At 40.9% G+C, this 24,195-nt stretch overlaps 2 protein-coding genes across 2 annotated transcripts in view; both read left to right on the top strand.

Moving 5' to 3' along the window:
* Window positions 1–344: 344 nt before the first annotated feature.
* Window positions 345–9,782, top strand: CCNB1 (cyclin B1). The gene is made up of 9 exons (XM_035014570.1): window positions 345–510; window positions 1,123–1,293; window positions 1,394–1,546; window positions 3,920–4,102; window positions 5,534–5,692; window positions 6,098–6,334; window positions 6,825–6,965; window positions 7,535–7,645; window positions 8,492–9,782. The coding sequence occupies exons 1-9, from the start codon at window positions 490–492 to the stop codon at window positions 8,597–8,599; spliced, it is 1,284 nt and encodes a 427-aa protein (XP_034870461.1). The 5' UTR covers window positions 345–489; the 3' UTR covers window positions 8,600–9,782.
* Window positions 9,783–14,799: 5,017 nt separating this feature from the next.
* The window catches only part of CENPH (centromere protein H), a 28,876-nt gene continuing 19,480 nt past the window's right edge, over window positions 14,800–24,195 (top strand). Inside the window, exon 1 of the mRNA XM_035014571.1 lies at window positions 14,800–15,503. Within this exon, the coding sequence (XP_034870462.1) occupies window positions 15,370–15,503 (134 nt within the window). The 5' untranslated portion in view covers window positions 14,800–15,369. The remainder of the gene's footprint in view (window positions 15,504–24,195) is intronic.

Consider the following 24,195-nt stretch of genomic DNA (forward strand, 5'->3'; position numbering starts at 1 on the left):
AAGAGGAAACTGTGTAACAGTAAGTGGGACTAGAGCCGTAACTGCTGCTCAGGTTCTCAAACTCAGGCGGCTCCACTGTCCCCCGCCGCAGGGGTACCAGCCGTGCCCCCGGTTGGCTCCCGCGGCGCACCAGCACACCCCGCTCCCCGCAGGTGGGTCGCGCACCTCCGGCTCGCCTCCCCAGCTGGCCGCACAGCTGCCCGGGGAGCCAAGGCCTGGCCCCGCCCGCCCTCGAACGTCTCCGCGGGGTCGCCCTGGAAACGCATTCTCGGAGGAACAGGCAGCCGCCAATGGGAAGGGAGCGAGTGCCACGAACTGACCAATAAGGAGGGAGCAGTGCGGGGTTTAAACCCGAGGCCGGGCCCAGCTCCTCCCGGCGTGCTGCGGAGGAACGGCTGTTGAGCTGCGGTGGCTTCAGGTCCCCGGCTCGTTGGTGGCTCCCGCGCTCTGCTTCTCCCCACTGAGCAGCTGCCTGGTGAAGACGAAGCCATGGCGCTCCGGGTCACCAGGGTGAGCAAACGCGGCCTTCCTCGCTCGCTGCGTGTCCTCTCGTCCTCGGTCCCTTGCCGGAGCACCCCCCCCCCCCCCGCCATTCCCCGAGTGGACTAAGGCAGCGATTTGGGGAGGAGGATGGGGGGATCGGTGGGCCCCTGGCACGGTGGGGGCGTTTGGGGGCCTGGCGGAGAAAGGAAGAGGACGGGGCCGTCCGTGGGTGAATGTTTGGCGCGGGGGGGAGGGCGGTGGATGGTCGACAGGAACCCTCTTTTAAAATGTGGTAGAGGCCCCCTGAGTGAGCTCCCACCAACCGCGTATCCCCTTTCCCGGAGAGAAGGTGCTGCCTTTGGAGGCTTTTCCGATTTCCTTTCAAATGTAAATTAAGAGTTCAGAGTCGCCGGGGATTAAGCAGGCAGCCCCTCAATAGGTGAGTGAAGAGGTTCTGGAAGAAATGGGCTTGTCACAGCCGAAGCGTAGATCCTGGAACCCCGGTTTCCCTTCGGAACCCAATTTTTACAGCCAGCTTTTCTTCTGAGAGCTGCTCTCTTGCCCCACCTTCACTGACCCTTGACTTAACTCCAACGTGGCTGGTTGGGCCGGCCCTCAAAGTGGTCTTGTTTCTTTCAGAACACAAAAGTTAATGTTGAAAATAAGGCGAAGATCAGTATGGCAGGCGCAAAGCGCGTGCCCCTGGCCACGACTGCGGCCTCCAAACCCGGGCTGAGGCCAAGAACGGCTCTCGGAGACATTGGTAACAAAGTCAGCGAACAACCACAGGCCAAACTGCCTCTGAAAAAGGTAACTATCTTCCTGAGCCAACTTCTCTGTCTGTAAGAGTTCACCCTACAGCTGTGACCCTTGGTGGGGAAACATTTCATTTTCGTCCTTTCATCCACAGGAAGCAAAAACTTTGGTTCCTGGAAAAGTTATTGCTAAAAAAATACCTAAACCTCTGGAAAAGGCACCCGAGCCTGTGCCTGAGCCTGTGCCAGAACCAGAGCCAGAACCTGAGCCTATTAAAGAAGAAAAACTTTCGCCTGAGCCTATTTTGGTAAATTTACTCTGCTTTTCTCCATCCAATCTGTTGGGTGTTTCTTTCCCCTCGTTTTATAATACATGGAATAGCATTTGAACAAATAGTAATACTAGTAACATTTATAGAGTACTTAGCAGGAGGTACTCTCTGCTCTGCACTTGAAGTGCTTTTAACTGGCATAAGCTTTACATGGACTCTCTTACTTGTATTATTACCTTTACCTTTTAGATAATGGCTTAGAGAAGTATTAAGTAATTTTTCTAGAGTCACACATCTAATCAGCGGCACCTATGGATGTTAAACCCAGGCCATCTGGCTTCAGAAGCTAGGCTCTTCATCATTTTGTTGTACTACCCCCCATCCCCACCCCCCCGTGAATGGTATTGAGATATTGGGTGAGAGCTGCATAGACCAAAGATTTTGCGGTCTTTGGTACAAGCCATCTGACCGGAATTTATTGACTGAAACAGATTATCTTGAATCCTTTAATCCCTAATGTGGCCACTGAGTATTTAATAATCCTGTAACATTGGAACAAAGGTGTAAAGCAGAAAGAAAATGTAGCTTTTCAGAGAGTAGATGAGTTAACAGCCTCAAAAACTAAGACTAAGAACTTATTAAATATCAGTTACATAAATGTATCCACTCCTGTGAAGGAGAAACACTGCTCGTAGAAGGGGCTCCTTTGCTGAAATTACAATGAACTGCATTTAATGAAGCTCTAATTTTTAAAACGTAGTTAAGGGGGTGCCTGGGTGGCTCAGTCAGTTAAGCATCTACCTTCAGCTCAGGTCATGATCCCAGGGTCCTGGGATCCAGCCCCACGTCAGGCTCCCTGCTCAGCGAGGAGTCTGCTCCCTCTCCCTTTGCTGCTTCCCCGCTGCTTATGCTCTCTCACTCTCACTCTCTCTCAAATAAATAAATAAAATCTTTAAAAAAAAAATAAAGTAAAACATAGTTAAGGAGCATCTCTACTTGCTAGATGGGATGATGCTCACTTCATGAATCACTTAATAAGACAATTACATCTTTAAATTAAGAAACAAATAATAGTTAAAACCAGTTGAGAAAATGATCTGTGAAGTCATTCAGCCCAGTTCCTTATATCTAAGGATAGGAGATTTGAGGCTATTGCTTTAGTATTGACATTCTGGATATAACACATGAAACCTAGAGCATGCACAGTCTCTCAACTGGCCATACCAAACTACGTGAGGTTTCCTTGAAAGTCCCATACTGATTCTTGACTTTGCTCTCCCACTTAATAAAAAAGGCCTTTCTCACTCTCATTGTTTTATTTTTTTAAAGATTTTATTTATTTATTTATTTGACAGAGAGAGAGAGAGACAGCGAGAGAGGAAACACAGAGGGGGAGTGGGAGAGGGAGAAGCCGGCCTCCTGCCCAGCAGGGAGCCCAATGCGGGGCTCGATGCCAGGACCCTGGGATCATGACCTGAGCCGAAGGCAGACGCTTAACGACTGAGCCACTCAGGCGCCCTTCTCTCATTCTTTCAGACGGTAACCTTTCATCCTTCAAAGCAGCTCAAGCATCAACTCCAGGAACTTTGCCTAACTTACCCTCACCCTTGTTACTAGAATCAGTCTCATTTCATTTACTTCTCTCTTCTAAATTCAAAGCCCTTTGAGGACACTATAAAGGCAGTGTCTAGCACAGAGCTTGACTAGAAGAAAATGCCAATAAATGTTTGAACAAAGGGATAACTGGAGTTTGAAGGAAATGGCTAATAATAATAAACTGGGGAGCGCCTGGGTGGTTAAGCGTCTGCCTTCAGCTCAGGTCATGATTCCTGGGTCTTGAGAGTGAGTTCCACAAGGGGCTCCCCGCTGAGCGGGGAGCCTGCTTCTCCCTCTGCCTGCCTCTCCCCCTGCTTGTGTTCTCTCTCTCTGACAAATAAGATCTTAAAAGAAAATAACAAACTTTGTTAATCCTTAGTAGTCAGGGCCGAACTTGAGTTTTCCTGGGCAGTGAGAAGCAGTCCATGTTTTGATATAAAGACTAAAGACTGTCATTCATTTGGATTGACTTAACATGATGCTGATAAACAGATTGTTTACTCATTTCCTTTGGAGGAAAGTCTAGAATGTGATTTTGCTTGCTTTTTCTCTGTTTTACCCATTGGTGTTTAGGTTCTGCTAACTTAAAATCTGCTCAGTCTGTTTTGGCTTTTTGCTTTTTGTATTAATCATGTCCTAAGGAGAAATTGAATAAATTTGAAAAGAAAGATACTTTTCCTTTTAAGGAAATGAATTATGAATTCTATGTCTATTTAGCAGTTGGTCTGTTGTGTTAGTACCAATAATTGGGCCTTCATTCCTAGATTGTATGCTCCTCTTTGCTATTATTTCAAAAGGTCTCTCTGTTTCAAGGTTGATACTCCCTCTCCAAGCCCAATGGAAACATCTGGATGTGCCCCTGCAGAAGAATATCTGTGTCAGGCATTCTCTGATGTAATTCTTGCAGTGAATGATGTGGATGCAGAAGATGGAGCTGATCCAAACCTTTGCAGTGAATATGTGAAAGATATTTATGCTTATCTGAGACAACTTGAGGTCTGTATTATTTTTAGAATCTTTGTTTTTTTAAACTGCATTTAACTTTATTTAAAGACATTTTCCGGGGTGCCTGGATGGCTCAGTCGTTAAGCGTCTGCCTTTGGCTCAGGTCATGGTCCCAGGGTCCTGGGATCGAGCCCCGCATCGGGCTCCCTGCTCAGCGGGAAGCCTGCTTCTCTCTCTCCCCCACTCCCCCTGCTTGTGTTCCCTCTCTAGCTGTGTCTCTCTCTGTCAAATAAATAAATAAGATCTTTAAAAAAAAAAAAAGACATTTTCCACTGACAGTTTATAATCAAGCAGGATGTGAACAGTATTTCTTAACAGTAGATTCCACTTTCAAATTCTCATTCACAGAGTACCAAAAATCAAGTCACTAATCAAACTAAGGACATCTGTATTTGCCATTTTGAACAGGTAAAGTTCAAAGTGACAGTGAATACCATAACTCTAACAAATGTCCATAGGTTGAGTGATATACTTATGTCTATCACAGTTAGGAGTGGGCAGGTCCCAGGCTCTGAGTTGGAGGATTAGAGGCAGGAGAGAGATGGTAACGGAGAATATGCTGAAAAATAACCAGCAGGAACACAAGGCCTTTTGGCTCATTGTGGCTGATGTGCATGTGATACCGGGGAAATTGTTCTTTGTGTCCAAGTGGAGTACGCTCAAAAAAAGTTTTTGGTTTTCTTTGATTTCATATCACTTCTGAAACTTCCTATTAATGGCATTTGTCCCCCACCCCAAGACAAGGAAGCATTCTGTATGCTAATAAGCTGTACACTACCAAATTTGCCCAACTGTTTGTTAATAATGCATTCTCTTCTTTAGGCATCCATTTTCTATAGGATTGTCCTACAGAAACTTCCTTGCCAGGACCAGCCTTCCACTTTGGTTTTTTTCTCCCTTCTTTTTAATAAAATTACAACCTTGGCCAAGTGGGTTTAGCAGGCGTATGTGCTGGTCCTTGATGGTTCATTCTTTCTCTCTGTAGTGTTTTGGGGGTTTCAATCCTAGAGCAGGAGAGTGGGCAGCACACAGGTTCCAGCTGACCTGGGAAGTAGCTGCTGCTAGCTTTCCCTACTTCATACAGCTCAGGTTCTGGGTTTAGAATCATAAGTGAAAAGATTTAAGATGATGGCATGATAGCTTTGTCTGGGATGAAGTGGGTACAGAGTGTGGGCAAGTAGCAGTGATGGCAGGTTGAACATAATGAGATCTGTGCATAAGGAAAAACCTGTCAAACTGTCCTATTTAAGGTTTGCTTTCTTCCTCAGTGACAGAGCTGTATGTCGTGACTGTATGAGTAATTAAGTTGAGCACTGTTAGAGATTCTGAACTCTGCATTACTATTCTGTGGTGACTAATATCTGTGGACAGAAATGTCACATGGAGTCTTGCCTCTAAAGGATAATCAGCATTCTTTTGCAGGAAGAGCAAGCAGTCAGACCAAAATACCTACTGGGTCGTGAAGTCACTGGAAACATGAGAGCCATCCTTATTGACTGGCTAGTACAGGTTCAAATGAAATTCAGGTTACTGCAGGAGACCATGTACATGACTGTTTCCATTATTGATCGGTTCATGCAGGTGAGCATAATTCAGTAATTGAGGGTTCTCCCTTCCAGGATCCTAGCAGAGTCATAAACAGACTTTTTCAGGGGCACCTGGGTGGCTCAGTCTGTTAAGCATCTGCCTTCGGCTCAGGTCATGATCTGAGTCTTGGGATCAAGCCCCGCATGGGGCTCTCTGCTCAGCGGGGAGTCTGTTTGTTTATTCCTCTCCCTCTAACCCTCCCTCCTGCTCATGCTCTCTTTCTCTCAAATAAATAAATAAAATCTTAAAAAAAAAAGACTTTTTCCAGCTAACCATCTGTCTTGGGGTAGTGTCAAGATTTTGCTGTGAGAGTGTTTTTCCCATGTCCCCTTCATAGCTCTGTTGTCTCCTTTTTCACGTACATATTAGTTGTTCATCCAGTTGGAATTCCCATTGCAGAATAATTGTGTGCCCAAGAAGATGCTGCAGCTGGTTGGTGTCACTGCCATGTTTATTGCAAGCAAATATGAAGAAATGTACCCTCCAGAAATTGGTGACTTTGCCTTTGTGACTGACAACACTTACACTAAACACCAAATCAGACAGATGGAAATGAAGATTCTAAGATCTTTAAATTTTGGTTTGGGCCGCCCTCTACCCCTGCATTTCCTTCGGAGAGCATCTAAGATTGGAGAGGTACAGATTTCTTGGGTAACCTTTAGTATGGTACATGATGAAATACTGCTAATCAGGGCGCCTGGGTGGCTCAGTTGGTTAAGCGACTGCCTTCGGCTCAGGTCATGATCCTGGAGTCCCTGGATCGAGTCCCGCATCGGGCTCCCTGCTCAGCAGGGAGTCTGCTTCTCCCTCTGACCCTCCCCCCTCTCATGTGCTCTCTCTCTCTCTCTCATTCTCTCTGTCTCAAATAAATAAAATCTTTAAAAAAAAAAAATACTGCTAATCAAGGAGATCTAATTCAGCTGACTTATAAATCTGCATGAGGAAGACATAAAAATGTTCTTTATTTCCAATCAGGCTGTATATTAATATTTTCATTAAGGCCTTCCATGGGCAATTGCATTTGAGAGTCAATAGACAAACATTTGTAATTATAGTTATGGGCATACTGCTTATTGCCAATACAGAATTCTCTGACTGAAGTTGAGACCTGTGGGTTTTGTTTCAGGTTGATGTTGAACAACATACTTTGGCCAAATACCTGATGGAACTAACTATGTTGGACTACGATATGGTGCACTTTCCTCCTTCTCAGATTGCAGCAGGAGCTTTTTGCTTAGCACTGAAAATTCTTGATAACGGTGAATGGGTAAGCTCTGTCCCATAGACTTAGGTTACCCTAAGCTTTTAAATTGTAAGTGATGTTTGCATGAATACTGGACTTTTTACATTAAAGGACAATTCTAATGGTTTCTAAAAATATAGCATCTACTGAAAGAATGATTAAAAATGTTTATCTTATTTGTGTGTTCATCGGATACTCCCACTTCATTACCTAATTTCATCTTTCTATATAGAAGAAGACACTCAGGTCAAACGACATGCTAGAAGTTCATTCATACTCCTTTGATTCACCAAATATTTCTCCTGTTTGCCATGTGCTACCCTACACCCTCGGAGTAGAACTATGCATGAGAATGTTGGTGTGAAAGAATTTGAGCACGTGTATAATAGATTTTTAAATACAGGGTCCTAGAGAAGCATGAAAGAAGAGTACCTGGGGAAGAAAGCATCTTAAATTTATCTTAAATTTATCTTAAATCTTAGTTATAATCAGTCCTATGGAATCTCTTCCTACCCTACTCTTGACTAAGATACAGAAATTTTATGAAAAGCATTGTTGATGAGCATTTCTAACATTAACTTTTGTTGCCATAGACACCAACTCTACAGCATTATCTCTCATACACTGAAGAATCCCTTCTAAATGTTATGCAACACCTCGCTAAGAATATAGTCATGGTGAATCGTGGGCTTACAAAGCACATGGTAAGTCAGGGGTACTGTAGATGTTGGGGGGGATGCGGGAGGGTGCAGAGTGAAAATACTTAAGATTTCATGACTGCAAATGCATGGCTTATTTTCCCCTTTTTTGGGGGGGCAGTTAGAGGGTGGGTACAGAAGGAGAGAGATTTTTTAAAATTTTATTTAAATTCAATTAATTTACATATACTGTATTATTAGTTTCAGAGGTAGAGTTCAGTGATTCATCAGTTGCATATAACACTCAGGGCTCATTACATCACATGCCCTTCTTAATGCCCATCACCCAGTTATGCCATCCCCCCACCTACCTCCTCTCCAGCACCCCCCAGTTTGTTTCCTAAAATTCAGAGTCTCTTATAGTTTGTCTCCATCTCTGATTTCATCTTATTTTATGGGAGAGAATCTTTTTTTTTTTTTAAATATTTTATTTATTTATTTGAGACAGAGAATGAGAGACAGAGAGCATGAGAGGGAGGAGGGTCAGAGGGAGAAGCAGACTCCCTGCCAAGCAGGGAGCCCGATGCGGGACTCGATCCCGGGACTCCAGGATCATGACCTGAGCCGAAGGCAGTCGCTTAACCAACTGAGCCACTCAGGCACCCTATGGGAGAGAATCTTAAGCAGACTCCACGCCCAGTGCATAACCTGGTGCAGGGCTTGAGCTCAACCTTGAGATCATGACCAAAACTGAAATCAAGAGTTCGATGCTTAACCTACCGAGCCACCCAGACACCCCGATGCATACCCTTATTTTTAAGTATTTGAAGTTTTAAGTGAATATCTGCACCATGGGATCTTAACAATGTTTTCCTCTTTGCCTTCATTAACTACTATGCTTTTCTCTTCCAGACTATCAAGAACAAGTATGCCACATCTAAGCATGCTAAGATCAGCACTCTGGCACAGCTAAATTCTGCACTAGTTCAAGATTTAGCCAAGGCTGTGGCAAAGGTGTAACTTGTAAACATGAGTTGGAGTACTATAACTGCAAATAAAATTGGCACCATGTGCCATCTGTATATATTATATGTTACCTCTACTTTTAATAAAGTTTGTGGTTCTTTTTACTTCTTATACCTTAACTCATTTGAATGTCACTACTTTCCTACTTGAGGGTAACCTAAAAGTTGTGTTAAAGGTATGATGGGGAGTATAAAAAGTGCTTTCAGTTTATTGGGACCCAACTTACATACATAATTGTTACTTGTGTGGTTCTTGTTTTATGTATTTGGCTTTCGCTTTCTTAATATGGATTACTGTGGTCATGAAGGCATTTAAAGCCCTTCTGTAGGGCATACTGCACGTAAGCCCAATTGTCTTGGAGAATATGCAGCCTTGTTCTGCTTAAAAGCCTGCCATCTCATCCTTAGGACCCCCCCACTCCCCATTTTCTGTTTCTTCTGGTGGTTGCTGCCATAATTCTAAGTAGTTTTTACTTCTACCACTATTTCTTAAATTATCAACTTCAGCTAGTATCATTTTTTCACTTGCAAAAATACGAACTTTATATTTTAAACCTACTTTACCTTTTTATTGTTTATTGATCAAATAAAAGTAGATCCTCAAAACCTACAAAAGTATCTAGAAAAGTTAATTTACTCTTTACCCCCCACTCCTACAGCTCAATCCCATCCATCTGAAGGTATCAACAGTTTGGGATAGATCCTTCGATACTTCTTCTATAAACACAGACATGCACATAAATTGCTACAGGGATTTCTAAGAAATGGGATCATTCTATACATAAGCAATTCCTTTGAACATGTATAGGCCTTGCCTGTATTTGGTCATTACATTCCATAGTACGATATACTACAGTGTTCAACCATTCTGCTATTGACCTTCACATTGCTTTTCCTCTTTGCTCCTACAGACAAATGTCTTTATTATCATTAAATAACACTTTCCTTTTTGTACACTGGGTTCTCCAGAATATGTACTAAGTTTTGGCAGGTACTTAACAAAAGATGACTTTCAGTGTCATCAGCAGTGTACAAAAGTGCTGGATTCCTCTGTGTCCTTGCCAGAACTGAAGGCAATGATTCTCCAATTTCTGTGAATTTGGCAAAAAATCTATCTTGTTTGCTGTTGTAATTTATAGTTTTGATGGCTAGTTGAATAAATTTTTGTTGACTACTTATCAGTATGTGAGGTTTTCCCATTTTGTCTTTTGCCTTTTGACTGTTTATGCTCTTTTGTCATGTGGACACTTTTAAGTTTGTGTATTATCAAATCTACTTTTTTTCCTGTAGTTGCTTTTGGATTTTAAGTCCTTTTTTTTTTTTTAAAGATCTAAAGATTTTAGGGGCGCCTGGGTGGCTCAGTCAGTTAAGCGTCTGCCTTCAGCTCAGGTCATGATCCCAGGGTCCTGGGATCGAGCCCCGCATCGGGCTCCCTGCTCAGCAGGAAGCCTGCTTCTCCCTCTCCCACTCCCCCTGCTTGTATTCCCTCTCATTGTCTCTGTCAAACAGGGAGAGGGAGAGGGAAAAGCAGGCTTTCCGCTGAGCAGGAAGACCAACGTGGGGCTCAGTCCCAGGACCCTGGGATCACGACCCGAGCCGAAGGCAGATGCTTAACTGACTGAGCCACCCAGGCGCCCCTGGATTTTCAGTCCTAAGGTCAACTCTATCCCCAAACTGTAAACATCTAAAATTCTAAAATTTACCCATTATATTTATAATCCCTCAAACTTTTTGTATATGGGATAAGGTAGGACTCTGACAGACAGGTGCCCATTTATGCTCCTACCACATGATCAAAATTATCCTTGTCAACCTGAATTGAAACAATGCCCATCTATCATTTCCTTTTATTTTTTTAGAAAAATTTTACTTACTCATTTGAGACAGAGCATGAGCAGGGGGAGAGGCAGACTCCCCGCTAAGCAGGGAGCTGGATGTGGGTCTTGATCCCAGGACCCTGGGATCATGACCTGAGCCAAAGGCAGAACTTAACCATCTGACCCCTCAGGTATCCCACCCATCTATCATTTCCTGATCTAAATATTTCTACTTGTTTTTTCCTGCGATAAATAATGTAAAACTATTACATTATCTGATAAGATGAAGCTAGCACTATTTTCCAGATATTTGGGGGCAATTTCAAACATAAGAAATTTATAAAGTTATGTCCAGTTAACAGAAAAACTTGGAGGTTTCGAGTAGACCTGTCTTCTCATCCAGAAGCACTTTTCTCCAAGGCTTGTTGCATGCCCTCCAATAGAATATTAGAATTTTAATTATATAACTGAAGTTTATTGTTTGGTTTGTGGTTTTTTGTCACTATTGTGAATGGGATCTATTTCCCACCTATCTTTTTATTGCTAGTTGTAGTTTTCTTATCCAGCTGACACCAGTATTCTTAATTTTTTTTTATTCAATTTGTTTTTAATGGAGTAGAAAACCTTAAACCTAGGCCTTAAAATTAAAAATTTTATTTTTTCAATGTTTATGATATTTACAGTATTAGAATCTCCAACATTGGGGCGCCTGGGTGGCTCAGTCCGTTGAAGTGTCTGCCTTTGGCTCAGGTCATGATCCCAGGGTCCTGGGATGGAGCCCCAATCGAGCCCCGGGTGGGGCTCCCTGCTCAGCAGAGAGCCTGCTGCTTCTCCCTCTCCCTCTGCCTGCCGCTCTGCCTACTTATGCTAGCTCTCTGTCAAATAAAGGAATAAAATCTTAAAAAAAAAAAAAAAAAAGAGTCTCCAACATAATCATAATAGGCAAATCCCTGTGTTGTTTCTGGGTTAGACATCTCAAGTGTTTTTATCATTTAATATTTTTGTTGTTAGGCTTTAAGTAGTCTTTATATCCTAGGTATTTTTCTGTTTTTGTTTAGAGTTGTTAATTGGCAAGGCTGTGGAAATTCATTTACTTTTTCAGCTTATGGTGTTATTAGGGTTATTAATATGGTATAATATTCTGCATTAGAGGTTTATTAAAGTGGAATGAATTCTTGCTCATCTTACATAGATTTAATCTATTTCTTCTAGAAAATTTTGCATCTTATTTGGGAAATTGGCCCAGTTTTTGTTGTTGGTATGGTTTTCTAGTTTTTCTTGTATTTTACCAGGTTTAAGGTGGATTAAAGAGGTTTTCATTTTTATATCACATACTTTGAAATCCTTATTCATTCATTTAAAACTAGCTCAATTAAACTTTTACAATCATTTGGCCTGGATCTGCTTAAAAGGATATGTTTTCCATTGTCATTTGGTGTTTTTTAGGAACTATTCCCCCCCATTAATAGGAAATACTCTATTCTAGGTTTTTAAAATTATAGCTGTGTATGTAATTATATCTTGTTTCTTGTTCCTGATCTTAAATATTTTATTTCCTAACCAGGCTTGCATGGAGGTTTTGTTTTTTGGGGGGGTATTTTGAAAGAATCCGTTTTGGTGTTACATTTCTATGACCTTTATTTTGTAGTTTTAGCTTTTACACTATTCTCACCATCTTTTTCTTTTGTTATTTTCTAGTTTAAGTTAAATATTCAATGTATTTTGGTGATAAAAGCATTTATACATTTTCTTTGAGATAGCTTGTTTCTGAAGCCCTCCTTTTTATCTATTTCTGGTCATTATAATTTCTTTTGTGGTTCTTCGTGATCTGGAGATTATTTAACTGCTAATTTTCTAAGTAGTCGGTTTATTTTTTAAATTTTTTAAATTTTTAATTTTTAAAAAATTTTATTTATTTATTTGACAGAGAGAGACACAGCGAGAGAGGGAACACAAGCAGGGGGAGTGGGAGAGGGAGAAGCAGGCTTCCCGCGGAGCAGGGAGCCGGATGCGGGGCTCGATCCCAGGGCCCTGGGATCATGACCTGAGCCGAAGGCAGACGCTCAACGACTGAGCCACCCAGGCGCCCCTAAGTAGTCGGTTTCTTTTAAAGTTTTTTGTCGAACATCTTCGTGTTGGTGATTTTTTAATTTTATTGGAAATGGGGGTCTTTAAAAAGCCTTTTTGAGGGGCGCCTGGGTGGCTCAGTCGTTAAGCGTCTGCCTTCAGCTCAGGTCATGATCCCAGGGTCCTGGGATCGAGTCCCACATCGGGCTCCCTGCTCTGCGGGAAGCCTGCTTCTCCCTCTCCCACTCCCCCTGCTTGTGTTCCTGCTCTTGCTATGTCTCTGTCAAAAAAATAAATAAAATCTTTAAAAAAAAAAAAAAAGCCTTTTTGAAACTTAATATTTTCTCTGTAGATAAGTATTTGAATGATTTCTGTAAATATTCCAAAGATATAAAAAAGATTTTTTTTCCTGTTAGGGGACAAAGTTCTAGGTACTTTTGTAGGCAAATATTAAATTACAGGTATAAAGAAAGAAAAGTATGTATGTTGGGAGCATATCTATATGTGTGTGCATCTATTTTTCTTTTTCAGAGTCATTTCAAAGTAAATTTTAGATTTCAATATGTCACCTTAAAATATTTCATCATGCATCTAATAATTCAGTTTCCTAAATAACCATAATCTTTATCACATTAAGACAATTAACAACTCCATATGTAATATGCAGTGCATATTCAGATTTCCTCCATTGTTTCAAAGATGTTTTATAAGCTTTTTTCCAAAACAGGTTCCAATCAAAATTTGTTTCCCATATATAATAGTTGTCCTGCTTTTTGTTTTTCAAGGCATGGACATGAATTGTCCAGTCTGTTTGCCTTATAGAATGTCCGTCATTCTAGATTTTTTTTTTAAAAGACTTTATTTATTTATTTGATAGAGAGAGACACAATGAAAGAGGGAACACAAGCAGGGGGAGAGGGAGAAGCAGGCTTCCCACAGAGCAGGGAGCCGGATGCGGGGCTCGATCCCAGGACCCTGGGATCACGACCTGAGCCGAAGGCAGATGCTTAACGACTGAGCCACCCAGGCACCCCATCATTCAAATTTCTTGTCTGATTGGTTCTTCATAGTTAAGTTCAGGTTATGCATTCTAGCAAGAATATAGGTGATTTGTACAAGTTATGCATCATTTTGGAGTCACATATTAGTTGTTAAGCTACTGATGATACTGAGTTTGATCATCTGGTTAAGATGGTAACCACCTAATACAGCTTTGCTATAAAGGTGCTGTAATCTTTAGTTTTATTATCCATTAATGATATTAACTTTGAATCATTTACCTCACTAGGAGTCACATGATGGTAGTTAGCTAATTGTATTATCCCTTCTATATTATTGGACATTCTCTAAAGAATAGCTCCACACCCACATATTCCCTTTTTGTTTTACTCTGGATTTTTAAAAATCAGTTATAATCCATTACCCCCAGTGGTTCTCAAAGTGTCATCCCAATCCAGCATCATGAATATCACCTGGGCATTTGTTAGAAATGAAAATCAGAATAAAAACTTGGGAGAGGCACCTGCCAATTTAAATGCCAGTAAAATTAACACAGTGTTATATTAATTTCAGGTGCACAACATAGCCATTCAACAGTTCTCTACATTACTCTGTGCTCATCACATTAAGTCTGCTTTTAAGCCCCTTCACCTATTTCACTCATCCTCCTACCCACCTAGCAGTCGGTTTTAACTAGTCCTCCCCATGATTCTGATTCCTGCTGAGAGGAATTACTGCATTGTCTTTGTCCCAAATTTGGCCTGGGACACCAGATAGGCAACTGCTTAAAAGTATGCGATTGATGTGAGATATTGGAAGACATCCAGGGTAAACCTAAAAAACAGTAACATTGCTCTTTTTGTGTAAAATAAAAAGTGAAAGGAAACCATGCTTTTCCAGGAGTTTGAGGGTAGGAGTGGCGAATCTACGGTCTTACTTACATCCTTTTGAATCGCAATTATACCGGGAGTTGTTACTTTGATAATGAAGAGGAAGAAGGGAGAGCGCGCACTGTATGACCAAGTGTAACACAGGGGAAACTAGTTACTTAAGGGGAATGCTCGGCTTTCTTGTTCAGAGGTGTGAGTTCCTGTGCTTTTGCTACAAAGCTAGAGCGACAGCCCTTAATGAAAAACTACAATCAGGGATTTATCCGTCCTGCATTTTCTCCATTACCATCATCGCCCAGCTGAAAAGCTTAACTGCAACCTAGTAAGTCGACAAGCCAACACGTCGGGGCACAGAACTGTTAACAGTGCGAATCTTACTGATAGTGAAATTTCACGCTGCAAGTCTGGGGTTCAAGTATATGCACTGCCTCGTAGGGGCTTTGGGTATCCCTGAACTTCGTCAAACGAGGGGTGTCTGGACGTTAAGAACTCAGATCGAAAGTCTGCTTAAACAAAACAACCCTCCATTGTTTCCCTTTCTTGGCCTGCCCGGGTACACCCATTTTCCAAGGCTGTGAAGGTTAACGGAGTGCCAAGATGGGTCCAAAAACCGCTGTCCCAGCGCCAAGGATGATTGACCATATGTGTCGGGGTTTTCCCTTCCAGGCTTCCAGGCGGTTCCCGGGAGCCGGGGTGTGTCCCAAACAGCTGTAACCCAACCCCTAGGCCAGCACTCGACAAAGCTGATGCCTAAAGTTTCACTTTTTCTTACTAGTGGTCTTATACTAGTCGCCAGGATAAGCGTGAAAGGAGTAACCACGGCAACCAGAGAACGGGACGGAAGGGGTGGGACCGTAGGGCGGAAGGGGCGGGACGGAGTGCGGCGGTTGTCCGGCCCTTTCCGGGCGTCAATTTAGTGGCGGGAAAATCGGGTCCTGAGGCTGCATCTTTCCGCCCCAGACGATTCCTCTTTGCACCGGAGGCATTGGAGAATGGAGAAGCAACCCAGAGAGCAAGCGGTCACCGAGCCCGCGGACTCCGGAGCGGGAGGCGAGGAAGGCGGGTCACCACAGGTCGCCGGCGCCCAGACGGCGCGTCCCGAGGACCGCTTGACCCTGCTGCTCAGGTTGTTCCCTCCGGCCGGCTCGGCCGGATCCAAACGGGCGCCGTGGCCCAGAGCCCCGCCCTTTGTTCTCAGGGTCCCGAAGACTTCGAATTCTGACTTGGTCGCTTAATAGCTGCGTCACTGCATCAATCAGTTGAGCTCCTTAAGCCCCTTCATCTTCGGAAAAGAGGACGGTTACATCTTCTTAATAGAGTTGCAGTGGGGGTTAAATGTGATAGTCAGAGGCACGCGGTTAGCACAGTGCCCCGGGCCCTTCGGAGCTGTAATTTCCCCTCCTTTTCTCATCTACTCAAGCCCTGCGGCCCCGATATTCAAACGGGTTGTGAGGTGCATCGACGGCCTTAGCTACATAAAAAAACGTCCTGCCTCTTTATTTTATGGTTACGACCCTTTTCAATCCAGAAGCTTTATTTGTTATATTTCCTACGAAGAGGGTTATGTTTATACTTTTCCACTAAGCCTTGTGTGGCTTTTGGTGTGGCCCCTCAAGCGAAGAATAGTTTTTATGTCTTTAATTGGTTGGGACAAAAAAATTCCTGGAAGGATATTTAGTAACACGTGAAAATTATATGAAATTCAAATTTCAGTGCCCGTAAGGAAAGGCTTATTGAAACACAACTTTCCTGCTACAGGGTCTGTGTTGAGTAGCTACAGTAGAGACCGTATGAATCACAAAGCCTAAAATACTTGTTTGGTCCTGTACAGGGGGGAAAAAAAACTATTCTAAATCATAGTAAGGGGATTTTTTTTCTCCCTCCCCTGTATTTTAGCTTTACCACTACTTTGAAAGGTCTTGGCTAATTAAGTCTCACAGTCTCACTTTAAAAATTCCCTCCTACCTATAACATAAAATTCTGAAATAATAAAGATATGGGATCACCTTTTTTATCTCAGCTAAAAGAGAACTGTTCTTACAGTGTGGTGTGTTTTTTTATTTTTTATTTATTTATTTGACGGAGAGAGAGAAAGAAAGCACACAAGCAAGGGGAGTGGCAGGCAGAGGGAGAAGCAGACTACCCACTGAGCAGGGAGCCCGATGTAGGGCTCAATCCCAGGATGCTGGGATCATGACCTGAGCCACCCAGGCGTCCCTTACGGTGTGTTTTAAAATGCTAGCGTAACTTCTTAATCTGTAAGAAATTCTTTTCATTTGGAATTTCAAACATAAGGAACTTAAACCACGGAGGTTTAAAAATCCTTCTAATGTCACTTAGCTACTTATATTGGTCTCAAAATCACAGAGCAGTTTCAGAATTATGAAACTACCATGTAAATGTCCAACATCTTGTAAGTTAGCATTTTACCCATAGCTTTTCTACTTATTTTATATATGATTTTCAATTAAGTACAATGTTAGGACAACCAAGAAACTATATGAATTATCTATCCAAGAGTTAGTATATTTGTTATTTTTCTGTGTCTCCTAGGAATGTTACAAACTGTTTTTAAACTCGTTAAAATGTTTGCGGTTTTCACCATTTTGATGGATTTCTTCTTTGTGTAACCCATATTTCTTGAGTGTGGCATATAATAAATTTAAAAATCAGAATTTTAACTTTTCCCAATAGTTGCTGTTTTCCCACTGGAGTCCATTTTGCATCTTTCTCTGAGTCCCCCCCTTTTTTAAAGATATTTTTATTTTATTTTATGGTTTTGTTTTTTTTTTAAGATTTTATTTGACAGAGAGAGACACAGTGAGAGAGGGAACACAAGCAGGGGGAGTGGGAGAGGGAGAAGCAGGCTTCCCTCGGAGCAAGGAGCCCGATGCGGGGGCTCAATCCCAGGACCCTGACATCATGACCCGAGCGGAAGGCAGATGCTTAACGACTGAGCCACCCAGGCGCCCCAAGAGATTTTTATTTTTAAGCAATTTCTACACCCAGTGTGAGGCTCCAACTCACAACCTGAACTGAGCCAGCCAAGCACCCCATAAGATTTGGGCATAGTTGACACAATGTTACATTAGTTTCAGGTGTACAACTTACTGACTTGAAAAGTTTAGGGGTGCATGGGTGGCTCAGTCGGTTAAGCATCTTCCTTCAGCTCAGGTCATGATTCCAGGGTCCTGGGATCGAGTCCTGCTTCGGGCTCCTTGCTCAGCAGGGAATCTGCTTCTCCCTCTGCCTGCTGCTCCCCTTGCTTGTGCTCACTGTCTGTCAAACAAATAAATAAAATCTTAAAAAAAAAAAAAAAGAAAAGTTTATATATTATGCTATGTTCCCCACAAGTATAGCTTACCATCTCTCTCATTACATCACTATTACAGTATCACTGACTGTATTCCTTATGCTCTGCTTTTTATTCCGGTGACTTAGTCGTTCCATAACTGGAAGCCTGTACCTCCCTCTCGCCTTCACCGGTTTTGCCCAAACCCTCTCTCTGACAACCATCAGTTTGTTCTCTGTATTTATAGTTTTGATTATGCTTTTTGTTTATTCATTTTTTTTTAGATTCCATTTATGTGTCAAATCATGGTATTTGTCTCTCAGTCTGATTTATTTCACTTAACATAATACCTTCTAGGTCCATTGTGTTGTCTCAAATGGCACAATCTCATATTTTATGGTTGTGTAATATTCCATAGTGTATATGCCACATTTTCCTTATCCATTCATCTACTGATGGATATTTAGGTTGCATGTCTTGGTTATTGTAAGTAATGCTGTGGTAAACAGGGATACATATATCTTTCGACTTAGTGTTTTTGCGTTCCCTGGGTAAATATCAAATAGTGAAATTATTGGATCATATGGTATTTCTACTTCTGATTTTCTGAGGAATCTCCATACTGTTTTCCACAGTGGCTGTACTAATTTACATTCCCACCAACAGTGCAAGAGGGTTCCCTTTTTCTCCACATCCTTGCCAGCACTTGTGTTTTTGTCTTTTTTATTTTAGCCATTCTGACAGATGTGAGTGATATCTCATTGTGGTTATGATTTGCATTTCCCTGATCATTGGTCATGTTGAGCTGCATCTTTTCATGTGTCTGTGGGCCATCTGTATGTCTTCTTTTTTATTTTTTATTTATTTATTTTTAAGATTTTATTTATTTGACAGAGAGAGACAGCGAGAGAGGGAACACAAGCAGGGGGAGTGGGAGAGGGAGAAGCAGGCTTCCCTCAGAGCAGGGAGCCCGATGTGGGGATTGATCCCAGGACCCTGGGATCATAACCTGAGCTGAAGGCAGACGTTTAATGACTGAGCCCCCCAGGCGCCCCATCTGTATGTCTTCTTTGGGAAAATGTCTATTCAGGTCACCTGCCCATTTCTTAATCAGACTGTTTGTTTTTTCTTTTGGTGTTGAGTTGTTTAAATTCTTTATATATTTTTGATACTAACCCCTTATAAAATAAATGATTTGCAGATATCTTCTCCCATTCAGTAGGTTGTCTTTTCATTTTGTTGATGGTTTCCTTTGCTATGCAAAAACTTTTTATTTTGATGTAGTCCCAATAGTTTATTTTTGCTTTTGTTTTCCTTGCCTCAGGAGACATATCTAGAAAAATTTTGCTATGGCCAATGTCAGAGAAATTACTGCCTGTCTTCTCTTCTAGAATTTTTATGGTTTCGTCTCCTGTTTAGGTCTTTAATCCATTTTGAGTTTAGTTTTATGTATGTTGTTAGAAAGTAGTCCAATTTCATTCTTCTACATGTGGCTGTTCAGTTTTCCCAGCACCATTTATTGAAAAGACTGTCTCTTCCTCATTGTATATTCTTGCTTCCTTTATCATAGATTAATTGACCATATAAATGTGTGTTTATTTCTGGGGTCTCTATTCTGTTCCATTAATCCATTTGTCTGTTTTTGTGCTGGTACCATACTGTTTTGATCTCTACAACTTTGTAGTATATCTTGAAATAAGGAATTGTGATAGTTCCAGGTTCATTCTTCATTCTCAGGATTGCTTTGGCTATTTGGGATCTTCTGTGGTTCCATAAAAGTTTCATTTTATTTTATTTTATTATTTATTTATTTATTTTTTAAAAGATTTTATGTATTCATTTGAGAGAGAGAATGGGAGAGAGAGCACGAGAGGGGGGAGGGTCAGAGGGAGAAGCAGACTCCCTGCTGAGCAGGTAGCCTGATGCGGGACTCGATCCCGGGACTCCAGGATCATGACCTGAGCCGAAGGCAGTCGCCCAACCAACTGAGCCACCCAGGCGCCCAAGTTTTATTTTATTTTAAAATTTTATTTATTTGAGAGAGAGAGGGAGCGTGAGAGAGTACAAGTGGGGAGGGAAGAGGGAGACAGGGAGCGAGAGAAGCCGACTCCCCGCTGAGCACAGAGCCCGAAGCAGGGCTCCATCCCAGGACTCTGGGATCATGACCTGAGCCGAAGGCAGATGCTTAACTAACTGAGCCACCCAGGCACCGCCCCCCCATACAAATATTAGTATTGATTGTTGTAGTTTAGTGAAAAATGATGTTGGTATTTTGGTAGGGATTGCTTTGAAACCATAAATTGCTTTGGGTAATACGGACATTTTGGCAATATTCTTTTAATCCATGAACATGCAATATCTTTCCATTAGTGTCATCTTCAGTTTCTTTCATCAGTATTTTATAGTTTTCAAAGTACAGGTTTTTCACCTCTTTGGTCAAGTTTATTCCTAGGTATTTTATTGTTTTTGGTGCAATTATAAATGGTGTTGTTTTAAAATTTCTCTGTGACTTTGTTGTTAGTATATAGAAATGCTACTTATTTCTGTGTTTTTTGTATACTGCCACTTTACTGAATTCATTTATTCTAGTATGTTTTTTGGTTGAGTCTTCAGGATTTTCTGTGTATAGTATCATGCTGTCTGCGAATAGTGACAATTTAACTTCCCCTACCAAAATGGATGCCTCTTTTTTCTTTTTCTTGTCTGATTGCTGTGGAGAGGACTTTCAGTACTATGTTGAATAAAAGTGGTGAGGGTGGGGGTGCCTGGGTGGCTCAGTTGGTTAAGCATTCAACCCTTAGTTTGGGCTCAGGTCATGATCTCAGGGTCATGAGATTGAGTCTTGCGTCAGCTCCACACTGGGTCCAGAATCTGCTTGAGATTCTCTCTCCCTCTCCATCTGCCGCTCCAGCTCATTCTTGTTCTCTCTCTCTCTCAAATTAATTAATTAATTTTTAAAAAGGTGGTGAGAATGGACATCCTTGTCTTGTTACTGAACTTAGAGGGAAAGCTCTCAGTTTTTCACCATTGAGTGTGATGTTACCTGTGGGTTTTTTGTAGAAGGCCTTTATTATGTTGAGGTATATTCTCTCTAACCCCATTTTGTTGAGAGTTTTTATTGTGAATGAATGTTGAATCTTTTTAAATGCTTTTTTTGCTTCTATTGAGATGATCATATGATTTTTGTCTTTTGTTTTGTAGATGTGGTATATGATGTTGATTGATTCACAAATATTGAATTACCCTTGCATCCCTAGAATAAATCCCATCTGATCATGGTGAATGATTTTTTTAATGTGTTGTATACAGTTTGCTAATATTTTGTTGAGAATTTTTGCATCTATATTCACCAGGGATATATTGGCCTGTAATTTTCTTTTTTTGTTGTGTCTTTGTCTGGTTTTGGTATCTGGGTAGTGCTGGCCTCGTAGAATGTATTTGGAAGTTTTCCTTTCTCTTCTGGGTTTTTTTTTTTTTTTTGACTACTTTGAGAATAGGTATTAACTCTTCTTTAAATGTCTGGTAGAATTCATCTGTGAATCCATCTGGTCCTGGAACTTTTGGTAGTTTTTTTTTTTTTTAGATTTATTTATTTATTTGAGAAAGAGAGAGAGCATGAGTGGGAGGGGCAGAGGGAGAGAGGATCTCAAGCTGACTCCACGCTGAGAGCAGAGCCTGACATGGGGCTTGATCTCACAACCCTGAGATCAGGACTGGAGCTGGAACCAAGAGTTGGACACTTAACCAACTCACAACCCAGGCATCCCTTTTTGGTAGTTTTTTGATTACCAATTCAATTTTCTTATTGTAATTGGTCTATTAAGACTTTTTTATTTCTTCCTGGTTCAGTTTTGTAAGATTGTGTGTTTTGAGGAATTAGCTATTTCTGTTAGGTTGTCCAGTTTGTTGGTATATGATTTTTCATAGTATGCTCTTATAATCCTTTGTATTTCTTGATGTCAGTTGTTACTTCTCTTGATTCTGATTTTATTTATTTGGGTCCTTTCTCTTTTTTTCTTGATGAGTCTGGCTAAGGGTTTATCAATTTTGTTTATCTTTTCAAAAAACCAGTTCTTGTTTCACTGATATTTTTTCCTTTTTTTTCTTTTTTCAGTCTGTATGTCATTTATTTCTGCTTTGATCTGTATTACATCCTTTCTTCTATTCACCTTGGATTTTGTTATTCTTTTTGTAGTTCCTTTTAGGTGTAAGTTTAGATTGTTTGATTTTTTTCTTGCTTCTTCAGGTAGGTCTGTATTGCTCTATACTTCCCTCTTAGAACTGCTTTTGCTGTATCCCAAAGATTTTGGACCATTGTGTTTTCATTTTCATTTGTCTCCATGTATTTTTTTATTCCTTTTATTTTTAATTTTAATATATTTTTTAAAGATTTTATTTATTTGAGAGAGAGAGAGTAAGAGAGAGAGAGCACAAGCAGAGGGAGAAGCAGACTCCCTGCTGAGCAGGGAGCCCAGTGCGGGTCTTGATCCTGGGACTCAGGGATCATGACCTAAGCTGAAGGCAGACACTTAGCCGACTGAGCCACCCAGGCGCCCTGTTTTTTCATTTCTTCTTTGATTGCTTCATTGACCCATTGGCTGTTTAGTATCATGTTGTTTAATGTCTATGTGTTTGTATTTTTTCCAGTTTTTTTTCTTAAAAAAAATTTTTTTTTAAGATTTTATTTATTTATTTAATAGAGAGAGAGACAGTGAGAGAGGGAACACAAGCAGGAGAAGTGGGAGAGGGAGAAGCAGGCTTCCTGCCAAGAGGGGAGCCCAATGCGGGGCTTGATCCCAGGATGCTGGGATCATGACCTGAGCCGAAGGTAGTCGCTTAACCAAGTGAGCCACCCAAGCGCCCCTCCAGTTTTTTTTTTTTCTTGTGATTTGTTTCTAGTTTCATACCATTGTAGTTAAAAAAAAAAAAATTCATATGATTTGACTCTTCTTAAATTTATTGAGACTTGTTTTATGACCTAATATGTGATCTATTATGGAGTATGTTACCCATGCACTTGAAAAAGAATGTTTATTCTCTTGTTTTTGGATGGAATGTTCTGTGTATGTTGTTATGTCCATCTAGTCCAATGTGTCTTTCAAAGACATTTCCTTATTGATTTTCTGTCAGGATGATCTATCCACTGATGTAAGTGTATTGTTAAAGTCCCCCTACTATTATTATATTAGCATCAGTTTCTCTCATTTTGTCTGTTAACAGTGGCTTTATGTATTTAGGTGCTCCAGTGTTGGGTGCATAGATAATTACAATTGTTATATTCTCTTGTTGGATTAATTACTTTCTCATTATGTAATGCCTTTCTTTGTCTCTTGTTATAGTCTTTATTTTAAAGTGTCTTTTGTCTGATATAAGTATTGCTACCTGGGCTTCTTTTTTTTGGTGGGGGGGGGCTTCCATTTTCATGGTGAATGTTTTTCCATCCCTTCACTTTCAGTCTGTACGTGTCTTTATGTCTGAGGTGAGTCTATTGTAGGCAGCATATAGATGGGTCTTGTTTTTTTATCCATTCTGTTATTCTGTGTCTTTTGATAGGAGTATTTAGGCCATTTACATTTAAAGTAATTATTGATAAGTGTGTACCTAGTGCCATTTTTAAAATTTATTTTCTGGTTGTGTTACTTAGTTCTATGAAACACCTTTCTTGCTCTCTTTCTTTTTCTCTTGCTCTCTTTCTTTGTGACTGGTGAATATAGTGTTTTGTTTGGCTTCTTTCTATTTTTTATGTATCTCCCATAGGTTTTCGGTTTGTGGTTACCATGAGGTTCATATATAATATCCAAATGAGTAACAGTCCATATTACCTTTCTGGTCATCTAAGCTCAAACACTTTCTAAAAAAGCAAAGCAAAAACAGTAAAAGAAAAAATCTTTTCCCCCTTCTCTTCCCTTTTTACTGACTTCTCCACAGTTTACTTTTATAACACTGGTTTAGCGGTATTAACTTCTTTATCTTTTATTTGTCTAGGAAACTCTCTCCTCAAATATGAATACCTTGCAGGTACTTGGTTATAGTTTTTCCTTTCAGCACTTTGAATATATAATGCCACTCCTTTCTGGCCTGCTAAGTTTTTTTTTTTTTTTTTCTCTTGTGAGTAAAGCAACAGAAGTTTATTAAGCAAGGATACAAAAAAAGCTCACAGGAGTGAGAGGGGTCCCAATAGGGTTGCCCTGACCTGCAAAGTTTCTGCTGAAAAATCAGCTGATAGCTTCATGTTTTCCCTTGTAGGTACTTTTTGTTTTTCTCTTGCTGCTTTTAAAATCTGTCTTTATTTTTATTTTTAACCTTTGACATTTTAATTATTGTGTGCCATGGTCTGGAGCTCCTTGGGTTCATCTGGTTTGGAACTCTCTGTGCTTCTTGGACTTGGAGATCTATTTCCTTCCCTAGGTTAGGAAAGTTTTCACTTATTTCTTCACATAACTTTTCTACACCTTTCTCTTCTTCGTCTTCTAGAATCCCAGTAATGTAAATGTTTGCTTGATATTGTCCAAAAGATTTCTTAATC

The sequence above is a fragment of the Mirounga leonina genome, unplaced genomic scaffold (genome assembly GCF_011800145.1).
Source record: "Mirounga leonina isolate KUSES-001 unplaced genomic scaffold, KU_Mleo_1.0 Mir_168, whole genome shotgun sequence".
NCBI classification, from domain to species: domain Eukaryota; kingdom Metazoa; phylum Chordata; class Mammalia; order Carnivora; family Phocidae; genus Mirounga; species Mirounga leonina.

Coding starts and splice junctions, on each gene's coding strand:
- CCNB1 (XM_035014570.1), top strand. CDS start 490: ATGGCGCTCCGGGTCACCAGG. Junction 1,294..1,393: donor CCAAACTGCCTCTGAAAAAG/GTAACTATCTTC, acceptor TTTCATCCACAG/GAAGCAAAAACTTTGGTTCC. Junction 6,335..6,824: donor GAGCATCTAAGATTGGAGAG/GTACAGATTTCT, acceptor GTTTTGTTTCAG/GTTGATGTTGAACAACATAC.